Source organism: Lethenteron reissneri, chromosome 24, assembly GCF_015708825.2.
Source record: "Lethenteron reissneri isolate LAM-NWPU_2019-01 chromosome 24, ASM1570882v1, whole genome shotgun sequence".
Classification (NCBI taxonomy): Eukaryota; Metazoa; Chordata; class Hyperoartia; order Petromyzontiformes; family Petromyzontidae; genus Lethenteron; species Lethenteron reissneri.
Window position 1 is genome coordinate 8122968 of NC_083802.1, and position 22630 is coordinate 8145597.

Below are 22630 nucleotides of genomic sequence, written 5' to 3' on the forward strand. Positions count from 1 at the left end.
GTCTCTAACCGTGTTGTGTCTTTCAAAGGGGTTCAGAATGGTTGTCAGAGATACTGATTCCGGCACCACTGGTATTTAGGGTTCAATCTCCGAGTTTTGGAGTTTTACTTTCAAGGGGTTCACAATGGCTGTGTTGGCGATAACGAGCCAACACCGTTGAGGTGATGGAATCGATTCCTGAATATGGGCGTCACGTGGCTCAGAATAGCCGTGTCGGGTTCATAACAGCATTGGGTGATGTACACTCAATTGGCAATGTTGAGCTCCTGGGTTTGAGTGCCTCTTCCTAAGGAGGTACATAATGGTGGTGTTGAGGACATTGAGCAATATCGAGGTCCTGGGATTGATCCCTGGATGTGGATGTTTCACTCTCAAGGAATGCATAACGGCTCTGTCAGACACTGAGCCAACAACACTGAGATCCTGATTTTTTTTTATAGTTGCTGCCTCTTTCTAACACCGTTTCCATCTCTTAGGGATGACGATGAAGACGGTGAAGGTGGAGATTTATCCACGCCTTCTGTGATGTCGTTTTTTTCAAAAAAGAATCAAGCGTCAACGCCAGAAACCCATCGATACTTCCGAGACCGAAGCCTTGTTCCGTTCAGCGACATTTAACAGAGCCGACAAAACATCCAATTCAAGTTTCTTTATTTGACCAAACGAGAGCCCATTCAAGATCCCTTTTCACTTGAAATTGATATGCTTCAACCAAGTAACAGCCTATTTAGATTTACTATTTACACACACACATAAATGTGAATAACAAAGTGTCCCCCTGCTCAAACAAGTGTAGGCTGTCGCTCATCTCAATTTGGAGGCCTGAACCACAGGTGAACATTCCACATTTTCATGGCAGGGGCCAGTATCTCCACCGGATGACCACTGTTGACTTGACACTTGGGAGTAATCATCTAGAGTCAGTCATCAACACCAAAGACTGGAGTCCAACCTCTGACTGCTTCTTAAGCAATTGGGAGGTGACTGACCGGGCTTGGCCAACCTTTAGGTCCATCGAGTAAAAAATGTGTAGTGCTCAATTATTTAAAGTGGAGGACTCTGGTGATAAATGAGAGAGGGAGAATGAGAATTGTAGAATTTGTAAAAGAACAATAAAATGTATCAATAAGATTGCGTGTGAATATGTGCAAGCAAGTAAAACCGTATATGATCTTCTGCTTGTAATAATCATTTCGACTTGTAACGCACACAATATCCACTCACTGAAAGACAGAATGATTCGAAGGCGGGAGGAACCACAGGTGGCAAGGCAGCCACTCGGGTTAGCCGGCACCAACAATTGCATTTTCGTGCGTTCACCGTGTCCCCTGTATGTTTCGCCATGCCCCCAGTGTCTCTCTGCGTGTTCCAGTGCACCATCTCACTGTGTCCGCACGCGTTTCTGGGTGTCCCCGCATTTTTGGGTGTCCCCGCGTATCGCCACGGTCCGCACGTGCCGCGCAGTGAAGACGGCCAGGAACACGAGGAAGTGGAAACAGGAAGTCGCCGAGATGAGCACGGGGAAGAGGTCGGGGTAGCGAGCAGGCGCAGACACGAGGCAGCTCCCGGCAAGCAGCATCGCCATGGAGACTAACGAAGCAACCAGCTGACGGGGCGCGGACAACGGAGCGCAGAGTGAATACAAAACACCCCCGTATAGCCTTAAACTTTTGGGGCAAGTGCTGTTCGTGAGCACCTATAACGGCAAAGTAAACACGGTTACCTGCGTGCACACAATTACACACTGGTATATACACGTACAAATATCCCTAGTGTAGCCTGCATGGGTTGTTTGTGTCAAGTACTGCTTTGGAGCTTTTATTTAGGCTGGCATGAAACGCCACCACCACGAGCAAAGATTTACCTTTTAGCAATTTGACGAACCGTCACAATTTGAGGCTGCTATCTAATTCAAGAATATTTTTGTTCATCTTATAATTACCATCTCATTTTTTTAAATCATTTCTCATTATAGTTGATTCATCGGTAGTGTTGTTCCATTAGCCTGAATGTGACATTACTACAATCGCTTGCATGTAATTTACATTAAATGTGAATAAGCAAATCTCACGCGTACAATTCGGTGCACTTATGAGTGTAGGAATGAGCTTTGGTAAATTAATCGAAGAATTCTTACAAACCTAACCACCATCAACACTACCACTGCTACCCGACGCCACCCCCCCATGTTCTCACCACTGCCCGCGAGAGCCGAGTTAGCCTTGGGGTCAGGAGGCCCCATGAAGCGACCATGAATCCCAGCGTCATCGTCACGGTGGGAAGCAGCAGCCCGTCTCTCTGCAGCAGGGGTAGCATGCTGAAACACACGGGGGATACATGGCGATATGTGTGGGCATGCACACACATGGATACAGTTATTGACACATGGAGACACGGTGAGGCGCACGCACAATTTGAATTGGCTCGGGGAGCCGTGTCACGAGACGTTGAACCAGCACTGCTGAAATCATGCATCCTGGCTCTTGGTTTGGGTCTCTCTCTCGCGGACTCTAAAATCATTCAATAGATCTGATACAAAAGCATAGATAGCACTGAGAAATTAAATGAAACATGAGGAACAGAAGCATTTTTTTTGACTGGTCTTTAAAGCACAGCTGACTCGACTTCAGTTCGCAGATTGTTTCAGATCACAGGGGCTGCAGATTAAAAGCTCCGTTCTGTTCTCCTAAGTCGAGTGGATGTCACACAGCAGCAGCAGGTCCATACCCAGACGAGCGTAGATTTTGTGGCCGTGTAAGAGAGACTCATCCAGCACCAGTGGAATCGTGGTTTCAACTCAAAGTTTGGTTGTCTCTGAGGAGGTTCGCAATTGCCATTCGAGGTTCAGTCAGCACCACCGCTGAGATCCTGTGTTAATAGCCCTAGGTATCCCTCTCAGGAGATCTTTGTACCTGAACGTTGAAACCACGAGGAACCAAGTGACAGCCAGGGGGAATTCGGAGAGGAGTAGGCAGGCTGGGCTGTGAACACAAAGAAAAAGATCCCCCATATAGCCTTAACATTGTTGGGGCAAGTGCTGTTAGCAAGCACCTATGAAGGCCGGCACAGCACACTCCGTGGTGGGTGGCCAGCACCACGCCTGGCCGCCCCTGAGCACAGGCATACATTAATATACACATGCTGTGAATGCATAACAACCGATATCTGCCACGAAGTGGAGGTGATGTCACAACGGCACTTGTGCCAGGCTGGATGCACTGTGAGGCCACGCAAAGAGTGGAAGGCTCACTGGCAGATGATAAAGGAACAGACCCAAGTGTTACGAGTTGACTGAGATGACTGGCAGATGCACCACCAGTGCTCCCCACTGTCCCGAATTTCTGCGCACATACATTGATTTGTATACACATGCTGTGCATACACACACGTACATTAATTTACACATGCTGTGCATACACACACATACCTTAATATACACTGTGCCACTGCTCCCAGATATTACACGCACATAAACACATGCACGTAAACACATGCACATCTGTTATTGCTTGGCTGTTGTGAGATAAGTCCTGGTGTTGTTGATGTTACGGTTGCTGTTTTTGTGGCTGCTGTTCTTGTTGTCTCACATAGCGGCCAGGAGGATGGATTTTTCGTGAACTTGAAAGGAGAAGAGGAAGAACGAGAGAGATGAAATAACCTGGAGATACACGGAGACACACGAAGACAACGGTGTTAGCGTAATGACCTGTCCGAGTAGACCTAAATGTTGACCAGTTCACAGTCACTCGTCACGAGTTTAAATCCCGGTCGCAGAGCAACTCCATAGGACCGCCACTGTTGACGTCCCCCACGAAGTGATACTCGTTTTATCTACTCGGCTCAATCCCATTCAATGCCACAACCAGGAGTTCAACTTACAACCTCGCTGATCTCGTCAAGGAGCATAAACCATCACGTGAACTCCGGCCATCCTCGCAGCGGCTTTTGGCTGGCCATCGAACAAAAACGGTCACTGCATCGTGCACTTCAGATGTGCTTCTGCGGCCATCTGGAAAGCTCTTCCGATATTCGGAAGCCACTGGAGCTATGCACATTTAAATCTAAATTGAAAACGAATTTCTTTAGAACTGCTTTTTGTGTTTAGTTTGTTGTCCTTCCCCCACACCTCCGATGATCACAATCGACTACGTACGGTGCGAAAGAACTTCAACATACAGACATACTTGCTCGCTCTACCGATGAGCCACCAAGCCGCAATACATTTGGGAGAGGGGGGGGGGGAGGAATCAATAATAATATTAATAAATACAGTGAAGTGCGAATCTATCAATAGGGACTCCTCGATGGGTCAAGGGCTAATGGGTACTCACCAGGCACAGCTTGAATCCGAGGAGAGACGGGGATCGCAGGAGGAGGAAACACGACGGTGAGAGAGACAGTAGCGTCGACAGCAGACTGGGGACAGTGCGGACACAAGTGCGCACGAGAGAGGGTGTATATCGGTGTACAGTTGCTCATAAAAAAAGTTATCTTTTTGCGTTTTATTCATATGTAGTTGTGTGTGTGGCGGTTAGCGCACTGTGCTACGAGGCCGGTGACCCGCGTTCCATTCCTGCTCACGGACAACAGCAATGATGAAAATATTAACCGGGTTTGGGCCTCCCCTCGGTAGACTCAGCCTTAAATGTGTACCTGGTGCAGTGTGTAAAACATAAGCACTTGGAGAGACAATGGCGGCCAGACGTGGTGCTGGCTACCCACCCCATTGTGTACCGTGTTGACCTTGATAGGTGCTCGCTTACCAGCACTTGCCCCAAGAGGCTGTTAAAGTCTAGATGGGAGACACCTGTTTTGTATGTAATTCTGAGTGTATGTAAGCATGTATGTGTATGTATGCTGAATTCATTTTGTACCTGTACATAGCCAACCATGCTAATCGTATATGTATGGGACTTCTCGCAAGATGTCTGACCAGTGCAGAAGAGTAAGCCATAATTCCCTCGAGATGGGCTCTCTCCTCGTGGAGGCCCTTCTGCCAGCAATGGCATGAGCAAGTAAATTACAGGGCTGCACCTTTACTTTGTATTGTACATGTGCGTGATAGTGTGTTGTCTGCATACACACCTCACGAACAGCTGTGCTTCTTGGCTCAAAATATTTCGGATCTTGAAAACCACTGAGAGACTGCACCACACGTTAGCGACCTTATCCTGGCAACACAATCACCACCATCGTCATCACAACTGTAACACTCAACAGCATTTAACACTGTCAATCATTGTTCAGTTCATTAACATAGTGGCCCTGTCAGAAATAATGATTCCTTAAGGCCTGGATCTTGAGAGTCTCTCTATTTCATGTGAATTTAAATGGCCGTCTCACACTCAGCCAGGATCACTGAGACTCCGGGGTTTGAGTGCGGATTTCAGCTGTCTGTGATTAAACCAGCTTCTCAAGTACAGTAAGGTGATGGTCTCAGCCCAGTCACCAATGAATGCACATAAATGTTTTATAACATCTAAAATCAAAGTGTGTGCCTCCCCGTCTCTTCTCAGATTTATTCCGTGTTCTCTTTTCATCCTCTGGTTTCCCCTGTTCGTGTTGCCTTTGCTCCCCGTGTCTCTCTTCTCCCAATACCATCTTTCAGGTATGTGCCACCCTCCATATCACTCTTCTCTCTTTCGTGTCTGCCTTCCCCTCCCTGTGTTTGCCTCCTCTCAACTTCTCCCTTCACCTCCCCAAGCCAAGCCTCTGCTTTCGATGTCTCAGCTCCACTTTTAATGTCTCAGCTCCGCTCCCTGTCTCTTCACCTCGTAGAGACCGCGAGATACGGGGAAGATGCGTGCGAGGATCTGGAGCAGCTGCTGAGGATCGCTCAGGAAGGGAGCGGAGCACACGGCAAGGGTGGCGATCACGGTGATGGCCAGACGCAGCAGCAGCAACAACCTGGAGGCAAACAGCAACGGCAGAGGTAAAGTCCCCATGTCTGCTACGGCCTCCGTCTTCCTCCCCGCATCTCTGCCTCCTCTACGTGTCGCCTTTCTCTATCTATGTTTCTCTCTTCTTGCCTTTCTCCTCCCTGTCTCTCTCCATATCTTCCTTCTCCACCCCATGTCTTCTTCCTCCTCCCATCTGCCTGTGTCTCTCCTCTCCTTCCACACCTCCGTGACTCCCCTCTCCTCCCTGTCTCCGTGACTAATTTACTCCGTTTCCCCCCGCAACTTCCCTCGCCTCCCTGCACCTCTCTGCACTTCCCCTCTCCCCCGGTGTGCTTCCCCTCTCCTTCCCTCTCCTCCCCTTGTCCCCGCATACCCGCGTGTGCGTGGCCGTGAGTGGATGCAGCGTGCCAGCAGGAAGCAGAAGAAGGCGGGCGCGTGATAGAGTTGCATCTGCTTGTAGGCGAGCGAGAGGCAGAACGCGACCGAGGCGAGCAGCGGGCGGCCATGGAGGAGAGCGAGGCTTGCCCAGAGAGACAGACCCAGGCTCACGCCGTTATACCTAGGCTGGAGTCAAGGGCTTTCTCGCTTGCATGAACGCATGGACACACGGGTGCCGGCCACAGTGGCATAGACACACACACATAGAAATACCTACACAGGGATCAGGCAATTCATCGAATCGCGATGAAGCGAGAAAATGAAATGTCATGATTCAGGGTCAGTAACGAATTGGCAAGTTCTGTTTACGTGACAAACCTTACTAATTGTGTCAGGTGGTGGCGAGTTTAATGACACATTTATATATTTACGCGATCATGGTTGAATTTATCAACGGATTCTTTATTTTGCAACTGTAGTGTGTGTAGAATCCGCACTGGCTGCATGGTTTACATGTACCCATTACATACAACAATTACGAATGTAAAGTGTTTGCTTCTTACGTGCATCTTGTAATAAATGGGTTGTGAAATGAAGTATTTTACTTGAACCGATGGATTGTTTCATGAATAACAGGGACAAAGGTGGCATATTGGCAAAAAGCGATTTTCTGCTATTCATGGGAAATATGTCCATCCGTCTGATAACACTTTGTAAGTTTTGCATAAAAGCTACCAAAACTCACCGCACAGCTTGCCAATAACAGTTCCTGTGCGCATGATTCGGTCAAATCCCATAATCAAATGGAGGACCCCTTAATGGTTTTCAACACACGCGTGAAATCCAGCACTGTGGAGGCGAGGGTTGGTGGACAAATGTTGCGAGGATCCATACCCTGGCTTGCCAGAAGGCGGTACAGCAAAGTGCGGCTTCATATAATCTGTATGGGATAGTGTTGCTCCCTCGCAGATGTGGGTTTTCTCCAGGTGCTCGGGTTTCCCCTGACCTGTATGAAACCTCATGAAACGCCTGCATTTTTATATATATGCATCACTGTATTGTGGATTGTGAGATGGCGTTTGCATGATGGACGCTAAATATAAACACCCGTGGCAGCATCTAAATGCGACCGCATCTCAAGATGCTGTGCAAAGGGTACGGGCATATTCATCTTGTAGTTTTTAAGAGAGGTAGTAAGCAATAGGCAGAGGAATAAGGAACAGTCCTGAGTCTTGAGTTGAGACAGCGATTACAATTGTCTGTAAAGGATACTGAAAATGTCCATGGTCGATGAGAATTATCCCTGGATAGAGAAGCGTGCACACACATACTGACATCTACATACAAACACACGAACACAGATACAGACAACACAAAGACACACAAACACACAGACATGGACACACACTCATAGATGCACAGATAAATACATACTCAGATGCATACACAAGCAAAAAAACACATACAAGCAAATTAGTAATACAATTAAGTTAAATGATGTACATATATTTAAACGAGAATTCATCTCAATAGGCTCACAGGGATAAGTGTACATTTCTGGTTAAAATCAAGGCTCGGTATTGCTGTGGTCAGAGGGCTCAACTCACGGCCAGAGTTGTGAGTTCAATTCCGAGTCAGAGGTAGGCTCAGCCCACCCATCACCACCATCAACAATAGCATCATCACCACCACCATCACCATAAACATATTCACCATCACCAGTAGCATCATCATCATCCCTTCAGTGTTGATAAAATTTATTGGGAACGTTTTGTGAAAAAGTCAACAGCTGTCATCCTATTAATGGTCTGGCCCCCACCATGTCAATGTGGAATTACACCACTGGTTCATGTCCCATACCCATTTGAACAGATGGACACTGTGGCTCGAGTTGGTAATGAATTGGCAATACCGTTGTAACAATTTAAATATTTTAGGCCTCGGCAAAGCACTTTTCCTTTTTTGTTGTATTATTTGTTCTTGGAACTTGCTGAGCCAGCCCTACTGGACATTTTTGAACAAGAGCTTCACAGCTCATCGGATTCCTCTAGGATAAATCCCAAAAAAATTCGGATTATTTTAAATTGGCCAAACATCCCCAGGAGGGCACTCGTGGACACGAGTCTTGAAACTCGGAGAGGTGTCCACTTGCACAGACCCATGCCTCACTCGCATGGGCAGCAGCATCAGCAGCCGCCACCACCACCAACACGCACCTTGCGACGCCATGGGTCACGCGCCCCCCACAGGCAGCAGAGCACGACAGCGGGGATAAACACCAACACATCTGCCAGCATGACTGTCGGGGAGACACGGGGTAGGTGGGAGGAGAGGAGAGATACGGTGAGAAGAGGGAATACACGAGGAAGAAAGGGTAAATATGGGGTGTGGAGGAGACATGGGGAGGACAGGGGAAACACAATGATGAGAGAGGAAACACACAGGGAAGAGACTAGAGATATAAAGGGTAGAGGGAATACATGGGGACAAGATATGGGTAGAGAGACAGGAAGGAGAGGGGAGACAGAGAGATATGCACTTAACAATGTAATGACGTGTAAAGTGCATTAGAAATATTAAACGGTGATGAAGAGAACGGGGGGGAAACTCGGGGAGGAGTGCAGAGATACAGGGAGACTTGGGAGAGACACGGAGAAGAGAGACACAAAGAAAACAGGAAAAAGTACAGAGACACTGGGAGATTCGTGACTTTATGTGATTCATGGCGCACCGCTCATCCTTGTACTACTTTTATTTGTCAAATAAATAACGGCCACACTTTTCAATAAATCAAGTGTTGTGTTTGTGTGTGTGTATGCGTGTGTACCGGTCGCCCTCATGAACATCTTGTGCTCCATCCCTTCATGTCCCCTGGACTCCCCCAGCTCCACCCAGCGCCGGTCAAACCACCGTGCCCTGGCAGAAGGCAGGGGGGATGTGGCCATTATGAACGAGACATTGTTATTATGAATGTACTGAGACAGTGAGGAACCCAAACCCAGAGCTCAGAACTTAGAACTCTGATGTTGCTACTTCTGCATCTCTTGACATAACCATTTTGAAACCCCTAATATTCCCCGACCCAGGGCTTGGGGTGCCACGGTGGCGAGGTGTTAACTACTTTGCTTCGTATACAGAAGGTCGTGGGTTCAATCCCGAGCCTGACGCCTGTATATTTGGACTTTGCATGTTTATCCCTCTACGTTTAGAAACAGGCACTTCTGAAAAATAGCTATATAGCTCAGTGGGCTTTACCTGCTAAAATAAAACTAGTTTATAGCTTGAACTTTAACGCCAATAATTCAGTGGTGCTGCCTCGATACCTTGGGATACAGCCATCACGAAACCGCGTGAGCGCTCTGTCTAGTGAGGGTACTCACACATATCCGCACAGCAGGCTGTGGTAGGCGGTGAGCGGAGGGTAGTCGAGGCCCCAGTAGAGGAGGTCATTACGCGTACTGTTAAAATACCTGAGCACAGACAGGTCCACGGATAGGCAGACACAAATAATTAGGGAAAAACAGGCATGCAGACATCATTGAAATGAGAAAGGGACATCGGCACAGCAGCAAGGAACATTATTCAGGCAGTCAGCCAAGGTCGATAGACATCATGTTAGACATGTAAACAACATGAAAGAGATACATAGCATGTTACAAAGTGCATATATAGTAGGCTAACAGCCATACTGAGATAATGTTCTACACCGACTGTAAGACAGACAGGCAAACAAAATGAACAGACGTGTCTGACAAAGAGGCAGGCAGACATGCATTAGAGAGACAGCTAAAGCCAGCAGTTGGCTACATACAGTGCGAAAGAAGTTCAATATATATACATTCATAGATACAGATGGTATAATAAACAGAGTAAGTTAAAATATGTATAGTTACAAATGCTTAATGTGCAATGTCTATATATTCAGAGGCGCAGGAAACAAGACAAGCAGCAAGAGAGAAAAAACCGGCTACACTACCGCCCCCCACAATGTATATGCAGACAGAGAAACACGCGGACAGGGTTAGACCATGGTTACCACTCGTGGACGGGCAGGTTCAGGGTGATTTCTTGCCAGTGTCTCTGTGCCTCATAATCCCCAAACATGGGCGGCTTTCCAGCACCTACACACAGACGCACACAACATTAATAGCCGTCGTTCGCCTCTAAGGTGATGTCACCACGGCGCCTGTGCCAGGCGAGGTGCACTTTGAGGTCAAGTGATGTGTCAAAAACCCGCTGGCAGGAAGTTATACTGGTAGGAACCATCTGGTTCCACCAGCCCACAGGGGATTATTGTGTCCGTCCGTCGTGCATCCAAAAATGGGAGGGGCTGGGTGGGGAGGGTGGGGAGGGGCTGGGTGGGGAGGGTGGGGCTGGGTGGGGAGGGGCTGGTCACCCCGTGGTGCCCTTATAAAACTCAACGTTTAACCTACTCACGCCGGCCTGTGCCCGCCCTCATAGTCGGGCATATTTGCGGAATACACCACGCCGCCGTTGACCCTGGCCATTGAGCGAGCAACCCAACGTTCCTACTAGCTCCCTCCGCAGGAATGCGTTGGGACAGACCCAGTTACCATCGGTTGGTTGCCTGGGAAGATTGGCAGATACACGACCCGTGCTCCAGTGTAGCAAAAACACACAAAAACAAAGATTCCTCATGTAGCCGATACAGACTGGTGGGGCAAGTGGTCAGCTGTCCGCGAGCACCCCCTCGAACACCACAGGTTTTCGCCGGTTTCTTCCCCACAAGGAGCCAAACTGACACTCATGGAAATGGCCAAACATCCCAGCGAGGCGGTCCTGCGTAAACGACGATTAATGTAACGTAGGCTGGACAATTTCACCGAAACATTTAGCTACCACTTGACGCCATAGGTCGTTGTGGGCAAGGGCTACGTGGTGGGCAGCAAGAGGTTTGAGCAGCAAGTTCCCGCTGCCCTGCCCCGCTTTCACCGACCCTCTCTGGCAAGCGTGGTGCAGTGTCGCCCCCAAGGGGCAGACTGACGCTACGTCACTTTGCGCCGCATAGGGGCAGCTGCCACAAGGGGGGGGGGGTCCCCGCACACCCCCCCCCCCTCGAATGGCTGAGATAGGAGCTGCTGGTGGGGGGGGGCTCATCCAGCAGTGGATTGTGGCAAATGGGGCGCTGAGTCTACCCCACGCGAATCGCACGTGGGTGTGGCAAGACTCAATGCGAGATTCAGAAAAAAACCTCAACGTCAGTAACACTGTGGCCTTAAAAATGGGGGGTAATAGATATAGAAGCGACGTTTCGGGCAACGGCCCTTCTTTTTCGCACGTGGAGAAAACTGGGATTGGATAATGGATTCGAAGCACCACCGGTGAGTTTCAATCCGAGGTGATGTTCTTCTGTCTGTGACTGATTTGCCGTGTGTGGTCGTGTGCTGTTTCTCATGCTTTATGTCCCCTCTGTTCCATCGATTAATTCGCTCCATCAAGCTCAATTATTTGCGTAAAAGGTAAATCGATTCTTATACCCACCATTCAATCAAACGTTACGTGTTTTAAAAATATTCTTTGGTGATCTAAACGTCGTAGTTTTTGGTTTATTTTTTTTTATTAATTTGAACATAGGGACCGTCCATAAATGATGTCAAGCGATTTTGGACGATTTTTGACCCCCCCCCCCCCTCGTCAGACGGCGTCACAAAAAGTCAGACCCCCCCTTAAAATATGACGTCACAAAGCTCTGCCCCCCCCCCCAAAATAAAACATGCTTCAAATCGCTTTAAACTATTGTCATTGTAGTGCGTATTTAATGTGGCGCTGCACTCTGATGCTGTAGGAGAAAACATTTATTAAAAAGTCGAATTCATTGAGTAGTACGTCTATATTTATTTAATGTTGCGCATTTTGATGTGACGTCACATTTCTCACCCCCCCCCTCGTCACACATCGTCACAAATATCTGACCCCCCCTCCTAGGTGCGTGACGTCATTTATGGACGGCCCCATATCTACGTGACTTTACCGAAAGACCCAACGAATGAGTGAAGATGTAGCAACGTGTTTTATTAAGTTCTACTCTAACAGAACCTTCATACCGGAGAAATCCGATGAGCCGTAAAGCTCCCTTTTTGACATCTACGCAATGCGTACGCATCATCGGATACGCTCAACACAAAAGCTGGTCAAGAGCCCCCCTATTTGGCGACACGCGGTGATCGATTAATCGACGATGTGGAATAATGATCGACTCGCCTGAATATCCATTCAGGGCCACGCACCAGCGGACCACGATGGCCAGCAGCACGGCCAGGGCCGCGCACGTGCACCTGCGCATCGCTCCGATGAGATTAATCGCTTATCAATCGCACCAATGATAACGACGATAGCGATAATCGATCAAGCCCCAGCAGTGTACAAAAAGCGCGGGAGTTCCTTGGGGAGGAACTCGCGCGGACGCGGAAGCTGAGCGCGCGGTGCGGTGGCCTCTGCTGATTCGCGGTGGCGAGGCGAAGGCGCGCGATCGGGCAGCCGCTGATTCGCAATTTAAAGGGACGAGTTCAGACTGGAGCACGTGTGTGCGGGGGGGGGTGAAATCTGAATATTTGTTTTGGAGGAATTCGATGAGATCTAAAGCTCTTTTTCAGAACGTTACAACAAGCAGTACAAAACCACGGAGTGTAAAGGTTAACAAATCATTTTTATTTTTATATTTATATTATTTTATTATTTCCCTTTTACGTGACTTTACCGAAAGAACCAAGAATATGTTAACAAATCACTTAAAATACATGCGAATAAAACTAAACTGTCTTTTATTACCAGGTAAAGCCCGGAGCTATTCACTTAATTTTCAGAAGCGACCTGGCCACAAATAATAGCTCAACAAAGTGGCTTATGTGGACAATTATTGCATCGATATCCGACCCGCGAGCTCATTTCGTACAGCCTGTACCTAAATGAGTGAAGAAGCTTGACACATTCATCAATGGGTCTAACCACTGCTGAAGGCCTCCCAAAACTGTCGCCATCTGTCACCGACCCTGCGACGTCACGACCCACCCAGCACCTGCACACGAGCGAATGTCATCGCTTCATCTTCCCGACAGACGTGGTCTCGGGAACGTTCACTCCTTTGGGTGCTACTCCGCCATTAGTGTCGACCACCAGCCATCATCGTTTCTATCATATTCTGACCAATACAACTTTTATTAGCAATGTTACATCGGTAACTTGATGTTTGACATGTTGCATGTGTTCCTCTTTGTGACTCCCAGTGTCATTCCAAGGATGCATATCCATTATTCTTTGCTCACTTTTTATACTTGTGTTCCATTTTCTATCAGTGTCCCATGTTTTTGATCTATGGCATAGCAGGTAATACACACTGAATGAAAACGTTCCTCTTTCGACACATTGCTGTTGCTTTTCACCATCAATTTAGATTTTTTTAAAATAACTTTCACTTGTCTCCATTTCATTTTCATCCCAGTCTGCCTTTAATAACCATTCTCAATATACATATTCAAGCGTGTTCTTTCAACAGATATCGTCAATTGTTTATCAAACTTGTTGAGTATGAATGGGCATTCAGGCTAAATGTAAAGAAGTTCTTCATACATACTTGCCTGAAGGTGGTCACTGTTGCAACTGTGTCCAGATCTATCAAATCTGTGAGCTGGCTAAACCAGGCTGGATTGTAGACAGGCCAGCCCAAATGTATGAAGCTAGTGCAGGTGTTCATATTAAGGGGTCCATGTTCTGAAGCATAGGTGACATTTCTATAAAGACCCCTTCAATCTCTTGTTCATAACCACTCCCAATTTTGTATCTGCCCCAATGACTGACCACCCCATATGCCCACACAAACACACCCACATATACAAACACGCAAAAGGTCCAAGTCTTATTTTCTTTCACTTTATTTGTATGTATTTTCTATAACATCTGAGCAAGATCACTCCTCTTTTTAAACAGAGTTTACAGCCCATAAGCAAAATATGAACTCAACTGTCAGTCAAGTTAACGAACAGTATTTGGTTCAATGCATGTCCGTCATCCTATTTATTTACATAATTTCAGACCTCAGCAAATGGCTGACCTGAATTGAATAAAAATGAAAAAAATGATTCAATGATAAGGTGTTGCTTTGTGGAGCCATTTGAAATCAGGTTGAGACATTCAATGAAAACAATCTGGTTTAACTACCAGTGGAAAAAACCTGCATTCAGTGACAAATCATTATGAACCATCTGCGAGACAGAGAACAACAACTTTAATCTGGGACCTCAGCAGTGGTGGCTCAGCGTCTCTGACATGGCCATTCGTACGGTTGGATATGTACGGTGCGAAAGAGGTTCAACATACATACATGAACCTGACATGCCCATAACTAACTTACAATAGAGAGTGGAATGACTATCGTTGGTAAGGGTGGACGTTTGAAGCGGACTTGATGTTGGTTTTGATGGAACTTGGCATTTTACCTGCACACAGACACACAAATATATGGATATGCACATACACACATATACACATGCAAAAAGATAAATATCCCCCGTAAAGACATACAGACCACTGGGACAAGTACTGTTAGTGAATACCTACTAAGATTGGCCTTGGACATGAGGGGGCCATATTTCAGAAACAATGTTCCATCTCTCCAGTTCCAATGTTCACACAGAGCATTCGGTATTTGTTGAAGGCCAAATCCACCGAGAGAAGGCCCAGGACAGGTTCAGGTAATACTTGCAACTGTTATTTTTCGTGGCCAGAATGGAACTCAGGTCTCTGGGCCCATAGCAGTGTGTACAATACTGCACTACCACTCAAAAAACAAAGATCTCTCATATAACCTGTAATGGACTGTTGGGGCAAGTGCTGTTAGCGAGCACCTATGAAGGTCGGCACTGCACACGAGATGGTAGGGAGCTAGCACCACGCCCGGATGCTCGTCTCCCTAGTGTTGATGTTTGCGCACCACACTAGGTACTCATTTGAGGCCGAGTCTACCTAGGGGAGGCCCAGGACCGCCTCAAATATATGCCACTGTTATATACACGCACCCACATACATGGATATAACTGTAATAAATGCAATATATGCAGATGCTACGGTTGCTGCTGATGCTAATGCTGCACCCTCCACACACCAACTATACACCTGCATGACTCTTCATCTATTGCTGTAACTTTTTCTGTGGTTGTTGTTGCTACTGCGACAGCTGTTAATGTTTTTTCCGCTATTGATACAACTGCTGCTGCTCTTGATGCTTGTGCTGCTTCTATTGCAACTGCCATTGTTGCTGCTGCACACATCACACACGTACACACAGCACAAACCTGCATGACTCTGCATCTGTTGCTGCTGTTGTTGCTGCTGTTGCTGAACCATTGACCCGCTGGGACCCCCCTGCCCAACATTCGAACATCCCACAGGCCCTCCTTGCCCGGAGAGGCCGGGTTGGACCGTGCCACCCTGGGATGGGGGTCGTCCAGGCCGGCTGAGACCCTTGCCAAACCCCACCGCTGCCACTAATGCGTTGGTGTCGGCTGGGTTGAAGGTGTGCTTGGAGTGACGCAGAGCTGGTAATGAGGGGGGGGGGGGGGAGAGGAGGTGAACAGAGGGGAGAGGTGTTAAGTGATGAAGATAGTGGTAATGATAATGCTGCTAATGCTGGTGTTGATAATGCTTCTTCAGATGTTAACCCGTTCCGATGACGTATGTGTACTTCGTAACTTTATCAGTACCGAGGCTCCCATAAGGCCATGCGGGAGAGTGTGTGGCACAGCTATCATAGAGTGCGGTCGTGTCGCTACAGTGTAGTATCATATATATTACATGTTTTACGATCTGGACCTATCCGGGTCACACCATAAGGCTCTCTAATCCACAAATAAGACATTTAAAGAACGTAATGAGGGAAATCTGAGCAAGTAATTACAAAGAATAAGAGTGAGTCTTCTTCTTGGTTCTTTCGGTAAAGTCACGTAGAAGGGAAGTAATAAAATAATAAAAATAAAACATAATAAAACAATTCTCACGACGTTTCGGCCACAACGCAAGCAGCCGTCCTCAGGTGAAAACCAGGTCCGTCGAGGCGACAGAGTCTGAATGAAACAGCACACGAGCTTGGAGCATATATATAAGCTGGGCGCATTGACAAAGGAATTTGCATATCAAAAGGAATTTAGCATATTTATGGGAAATGCAGGAATGTGATTAGTCCTGCATATGCATGTGCATTATGCAGGATTAACAGCATCAAAGGGAGCTGCAGTTACTGCTGCTGCTGAAATTACTGCTGCTGCTGCTGCAGTTTCTGCTGCTGCTGCAGTTACTGCTGCTGCTGCAGTTGCTGCTGCTGCTGCACTTGCTGCTGCTGCTGCACTTGCTGCTGCTGCAGTTGCTGCCTTATCCATTTTAATATAACACTATGTATTATTCTACCCACCCTAATGTGTATCACACTGCTATATGTTTACTATACAATTACGACACCATACATTACTCTGCACACTGCACCATGCCAGTGAGTGGAACGCGGTCTGAAAGTCACCGTAAACGTGAACACAATCAGTTAAGATCCGAAATGGTTTATTACGTCCTTCCAATGATTGCTAAGCCAGAATCCATCTTCTCGGTTGAAATTGTCTCTGTGTTTGTATATGTGGATCGCCTCATGAACGAATCTCTCATGATAGCCGGATGGCTTGCAGAGAACCTCTGTCTTGGAGAAGTCAATGTCATGTGAGCCCACTGAATTGTAACAGTGATCTGCCACGGCTGAGGTGTTTGTCCTACCGTGTTTCAGGTCTGCCTTATGTTCACGGATGCGGTCCGAGACATGTCGTTTGGTTTCCCCAATGTAACTGCTACCACATTCCTGCATTTCCCATAAATATGCTAAATTCCTTTTGATATGCAAATTCCTTTGTCAATGCGCCCAGCTTATATATATGCTCCAAGCTCGTGTGCTGTTTCATTCAGACTCTGTCGCCTCGACGGACCTGGTTTTCACCTGAGGACGGCTGCTTGCGTTGTGGCCGAAACGTCGTGAGAATTGTTTTATTATGTTTTATTTTTATTATTTTATTACTTCCCTTCTACGTGACTTTACCGAAAGAACCAAGAAGATGAATCCCTGCAGTCACGAAAGCTTTAAATCGAAAAGAGTGAGTCTACTTGAGGCCCCTGCTACTTATGTTGATTAGCATACTGGGAGGTGAGATGCAGGGTTGACTTGAGACGCCAGGCTCTAAAGGTGATGCTGCTGATGTTGAAAACACTGCTGCAGAGGATGGACGATGATGATAGGAGTGCTGCTAATGACAATGATGATGAAACTGCTACTCATAATGCTGTTGATGATATTGATGCAAATCAACTGACTGGAGGAATCTCCGTCCCTGTCATCACGAGTGCTGTTGAGGCGGTCCAGCAGCGAGTTGCACATCTTATTCATAGATGCCATGTGTTTCTGTAAAACAAAGACAGAGATAATTGTTTAAGGACAATGACCTTCGTGACTGAGTAACACATCACCTCTCCGCCCATACTAAAGTTGTAATTTTCAAAGTATACCCACCTTAGGCTTGAATGCATCACAAATCCCATAGAGCAGTGGTTCTTAACCGGAGGTGCATGCACCCTCCTTAGGGCAGGGGTGGGGAACCTTTTTTCTGCCAAGGGCCATTTTGACATTTATAAAATCATTTGCGGGCCATACAAAATTATCAACTTAAAAATTTGCCTGTTATATTTGGTCAAACATTTAATTAACTCGCCCCTAATGTGATGGCTGGAACTGCCAATTGATTTCGCGAGCCTTATACGGCCCGCGGGCCGGACGTTCCCCACCCCTGCCTTAGGGGATGCAAGATGCCCTTTGCACCCAACACACACGCACACATCACTGTGCATCTGCTCCTGCTACTGTTGCCACTCTTGTTGCTCTCCCTTTCACACAACACACCTCAGTGACTGGATTATGCTGCTGTTTCTGCAACCACTGATAATATTACCGCTACTATTGCATTCTCCAAACACGCAACACACCCCTGTATGACTCTGGATCTGCTGCCGTCCCTGCCTGCTATCACTGCTGCTACAATTTATGCAACTGCACCACCCGGAGCTCTTCTTGGTCTTGTCTCATGCTGCTATCGCTGCTACTTCTGCCCCCTGCACACACCCAGCACGGCTGCATACCTCGACACCTACTGCTACTCTTATTGCTGCCGTACATTTCATACAGCCAACACCTGTATAAATGGTACATCTGTTGCTGCTACTGATGCCACTACTGCTGCTACTGCTCAATTCTTGCCTCTTAACTATATTCTCGTGCCCTCTCCACCCGCACTCAATCTGTACCTTTCTGCTGTAAGTGGTGCTTCACCATGCCACTCTCAGCTGCCCCCTGGCCCATCTCCCTGTGATTCCCTGGAGTTCTCCCCTCGACACATTCCATCCTCGGCTGTGTGCATACCTGTGCCATGTCCGGTGTGAGGCGAGCGGCGTCGAGTGACATCTGCTTCTCCTGCTCCTCCACAGCCGGGTCTGGCTTAGTGCGCAGGTGATCCGGCACCACGTCGTGGCTGAACACTGGCACGCGGCCCTCGGTCATTTTCTGCGTCACACGCGCAAAACACGCAGATCCCCAGAGCCTTATAGACCAACTGTTGAGGTGTTATTAGCAAACACCTATTGGATCCAGTACGGAACAAAATGTGGTGGTGTGGATAGCACCGACGAACCTTTGTCCCTCCAGTAGGGAAATTATCCAATCTATTCATCATAATTTGCTTTCATACATTTTGCTTTTACCTAATTCACGTATCACAGATTCGCGCATTACTTCTCATATATTTTAGTCACCTCATCTCCACCATTACATTCATATGTACCATTCTTACTTCTCTGTAAAGCGCCTCGGTGAAGGCGCTATATAAATTACGCTAAGATAAGATTTTTACATACTGTATCAGGTAATCGTTTACAATTCAGACGTCACTCATCACTAATGGATGGTAGCCATGCCCGGGAACTGAACCAAGTCAACGGGTTGTTAAGATCACGTGGGCTGACTACTGCACTACCGCTCCCCACATATATGCAGACACCGTTATATGCACACATGACAACATATACGCATGCACGTTCTCACTCACCATGAGCTCGTCGTCCCTGTCAGGTGACAGCAGGAGCGGCATGATGATCTGCCCCCTCAGACACGGTGTCTTGTCGTTGCGTAGCAACTTGTTCAGCGAGTTCAGCTGCCCCGACAGCAGCGCAAAGCTGTCGAGCATGCTTGGCCTGATACGCACATATATACACACACACGTCAACGAGCTACAGCACCGAGGAGGGATTAAACTCATTTGAAATTAAGAGCCCAGTTTGATTATTTATCTGGGTATCTCTCCTCTGCGTCTCGATTTCTGTATACAGTATTATATTGTCCATCTCTTTGTGTCTCTCTAAATGTATGTCTGGCTGTATGCCGCTCCAATTGCACACTCCATGCAGCTTCAATTGTTTGTACCTGGAGGTATTTAAAAAAAGTGTATTGAATCCACATATCAGGTGACTGTTTTTTCTTTTCTTTTTTCGAAAAGTGTGCCGACACAGAACGTGAAGGAAGTTGCATACTTCATACACAAATACAGTACTGTACACACAGGTGCATATACTGCAGCGATTGCACAATACACATACACACATACATGCATGCACAATGCATTTTAGGACTCTGCTGACGATTACATTTCTAAGCTGCTGGTGTTGATTTTGATATTGATGGTGCGATTGATGATGATGATGATGGCATCACCAGTTGAGAGTCTCGTATTGAGTCTCCAGTTTCCGGATGAACCCCTCCAGGGAATTCTTGAGGTCGCTGACGCGCTGGGTCAGAGACTCCAGGCACAGCTCCAACACCTTCTCCTCGCGCTGCGGAATCAGAATGTTTTAATTCGACTGGAGGAACCCGATGAGATATGCAGCCCTTTTCCACAGACGTACAGTATGAGCGGGTAAGCAAGTCACATAGTCACTTTTAGATGTTTTTTGTTCATGTTTTTGTTTGTTGCGGTTGCACCCGATTCAAGAGTCGAATGGCTCACAGGGCTACACCTAATACATTAACTTGAACTTGAAGTGGCAATGTTAACACCAGCATCAATGTCATCATCATCACAACCGTCACGAGATTCAGTAGAACCACAATCAGCAATATCATCAGTGATGACCATTATTACCAACATTAGCTTCATTGCCTTCACCATGACCGTCACTAAGAACACTGCTCCTCTATACAGTACAGTGGTAACAAGTTGAAAAGGTTAATGTTAACTGTTTTTTTAACATGACCCATGCCATAACTATTTATAAAACTATCATCACAACTACCAAGAACCATTCGTACCACGATCAACAACAACCACTGCATCATCACAACTACCACTAACCATTCACACCACGATCAACAACAACCACTGCATCATCACAACTACCACTAACCATTCACACCACGATCAACAACAACCACTGCATCATCACAACTACCACTAACCATTCACACCACGATCAACAACAACCACTGCAATTAGCACCGCTACTATAACAGCACCACCACAATCACCACCGACGCTGCCTTTAACATCGCCAAAGTCTCAAGGTAACAATGTTACAATCACAATATTTCCTTAAAGAAATGGGAACTGCCATTGATATGCCGTATATCTTAATCGATTTAAGATGTCATCAAATCTAGGATGTAAGAGGCCTTGTCAAACCTACTGCTGGATGGAGGCCTGCCTCCGCACGCCGTGCTGGTCACGGAGGCTGTCTAAGTTATGATTTAATTTCGTTTAAATTACTCACCTGCATATTTCCGTATTCTATTTTTAAAAGAAGTAAACGCCTTTACAAATAGAGTTAAAGATATTGACTCCAAGCCACCACCACCACCATGAAAGTGCGCGAGATGGATGACGTCACTTCCCACTGTGATGACATCACTCCGAATTTATTATAACAGGATGACGTCATACTTTAATAGAGCCATAAGATTATGTAAAATAAGTTTAAGTAAAACAATATTTTTAAAAAGCCAGTCAAATCATTGCATAGCGAAACAAAAAGGGGCCGTCCATAAATGACGTCACAACAAAATGCGCAACTTTTAATAAATATAGACAACACGTTCTACTTAATTAAATAGACTTTAATACATGTTTTCTCCTACAACATCAGAGCGCAGCAGCACATTGTGACGCTGTGTGATTGGGGGGGGGGTCAAAAATCGTCCAAAATCGCGTGACGTCATTTATGGACGGCCCCTAACAGGATGTGACGTCCCCCAAAACAAGTTCGTGTATTATTTTTCGCGTGATAATTACCTTTAACAATACATATTAATTTTACTTTCTTAATAAATCCTTTCCAATTTAACATTCGCCTCGGAAATATTTACAACTTATATATATTAATTTTTTAAACAAACAATGACGTCATACGGTGCGCGAGACCTCCCCCCCTAGCCACAGCCCTCCCCCCCGCCCTTCGGCTCACATCCCCCTTCGCCGCCTTCCGATTGGTCCGCAGCGCTCGCGAACAGCGGGGGGGGAGGTCGGAGGGGGATCTCCTGCGTTCTGATTGGTTGAAGCGCTCGCGAACAACGGGGACTCCCGCGTTCCGATTGGTCGGAGCGCTCGCGAACAGCGGGGGGGAGGGGTGGTGGGGGGAGGGGTGGTGGGTGGGAAATTCCCGCTTTCCAATTGGTCGGAGAGCTTGCGAACAGCGACGGGGGGAAAATTCTCGCGTTCTCATTGGTCGTCGGAACGCTCACAAACAGCGGGGGGGTGGTGGGTGGGGAATTCCCGCGTTCCAATTGGTCGGAGCGCTCGCGAACAACAGCGGGTGGGCGGGGTGGGGGGGCAACTCCCGCGTTCCGATTGGTCCGGAGCCCGCTGCGCGTGCTCGACGATGACGTACGCGGGGGGGGGGGGGGTGATATGAGTGATTATATAATTATTATTGTTGTTCCTCTCCGCTCCCATTGGTCGGTTGGCTCGTGTTGAGGAACCGAGGGAGTTGTGGGCGGCCTGTTGACGAGGGAGGGGGCAAAGCAATGGACGAAGGTTCGCTCGTCTGTCCCCGGTGCCGTGGCGGTGCCTACAGAGCGAGGGATCGTTACGACGCCGTGTAAACGAGAACAAGTTTAGCTGGCGACTGTGTTGTTGCACGAGAACGAGACTCGATGGCGGCGTTTAGCGAGACGGCCGAGTTGGAGAATGAGGTATGAAGTGGGTTGTCAATAAATGTTTATCTTTGATTATTGCAATTCTGCGGCGGAGGGGTGTTCCGAGGGTGAATTAAAC

The 22630-nt window shown here is 47.3% G+C and overlaps 4 protein-coding genes across 5 annotated transcripts in view; 2 read left to right on the plus strand and 2 right to left on the minus strand.

Annotated features, from left to right (window-relative positions):
- RNASEH2A (ribonuclease H2 subunit A) overlaps positions 1–1131 on the plus strand; it is a 4978-nt gene extending 3847 nt beyond the window's left edge. For both annotated transcript variants that reach the window (XM_061558117.1, XM_061558118.1), the window contains exon 7: positions 477–1131. In XM_061558117.1, coding sequence (XP_061414101.1) covers positions 477–618 — 142 coding nt within the window. In that variant the 3' untranslated portion in view covers positions 619–1131. The remainder of the gene's footprint in view (positions 1–476) is intronic.
- Positions 635–12727, minus strand: ALG6 (ALG6 alpha-1,3-glucosyltransferase). Its single transcript, XM_061558116.1, has 14 exons — positions 12501–12727; positions 10315–10399; positions 9659–9748; positions 9106–9194; positions 8495–8577; positions 7551–7615; positions 6274–6459; positions 5772–5907; positions 5086–5171; positions 4332–4416; positions 3588–3658; positions 2913–2981; positions 2197–2317; positions 635–1606 (listed from the first exon to the last, which is right to left on the minus strand). The coding sequence occupies exons 1-14, from the start codon at positions 12580–12582 to the stop codon at positions 1382–1384; spliced, it is 1473 nt and encodes a 490-aa protein (XP_061414100.1). The 5' UTR covers positions 12583–12727; the 3' UTR covers positions 635–1381.
- Positions 12728–14155: 1428 nt separating this feature from the next.
- MED8 (mediator complex subunit 8) lies at positions 14156–21283 on the minus strand. The gene is made up of 7 exons (XM_061557801.1): positions 21132–21283; positions 20080–20198; positions 19418–19562; positions 18736–18876; positions 17637–17724; positions 15587–15829; positions 14156–14731 (listed from the first exon to the last, which is right to left on the minus strand). The coding sequence occupies exons 1-7, from the start codon at positions 21135–21137 to the stop codon at positions 14664–14666; spliced, it is 810 nt and encodes a 269-aa protein (XP_061413785.1). The 5' UTR covers positions 21138–21283; the 3' UTR covers positions 14156–14663.
- Positions 21284–22329: 1046 nt separating this feature from the next.
- The window catches only part of SZT2 (SZT2 subunit of KICSTOR complex), a 111537-nt gene continuing 111236 nt past the window's right edge, over positions 22330–22630 (plus strand). Inside the window, 1 exon segment of the mRNA XM_061557827.1 lies at positions 22330–22548. Coding sequence (XP_061413811.1) covers positions 22510–22548 — 39 coding nt within the window. The 5' untranslated portion in view covers positions 22330–22509.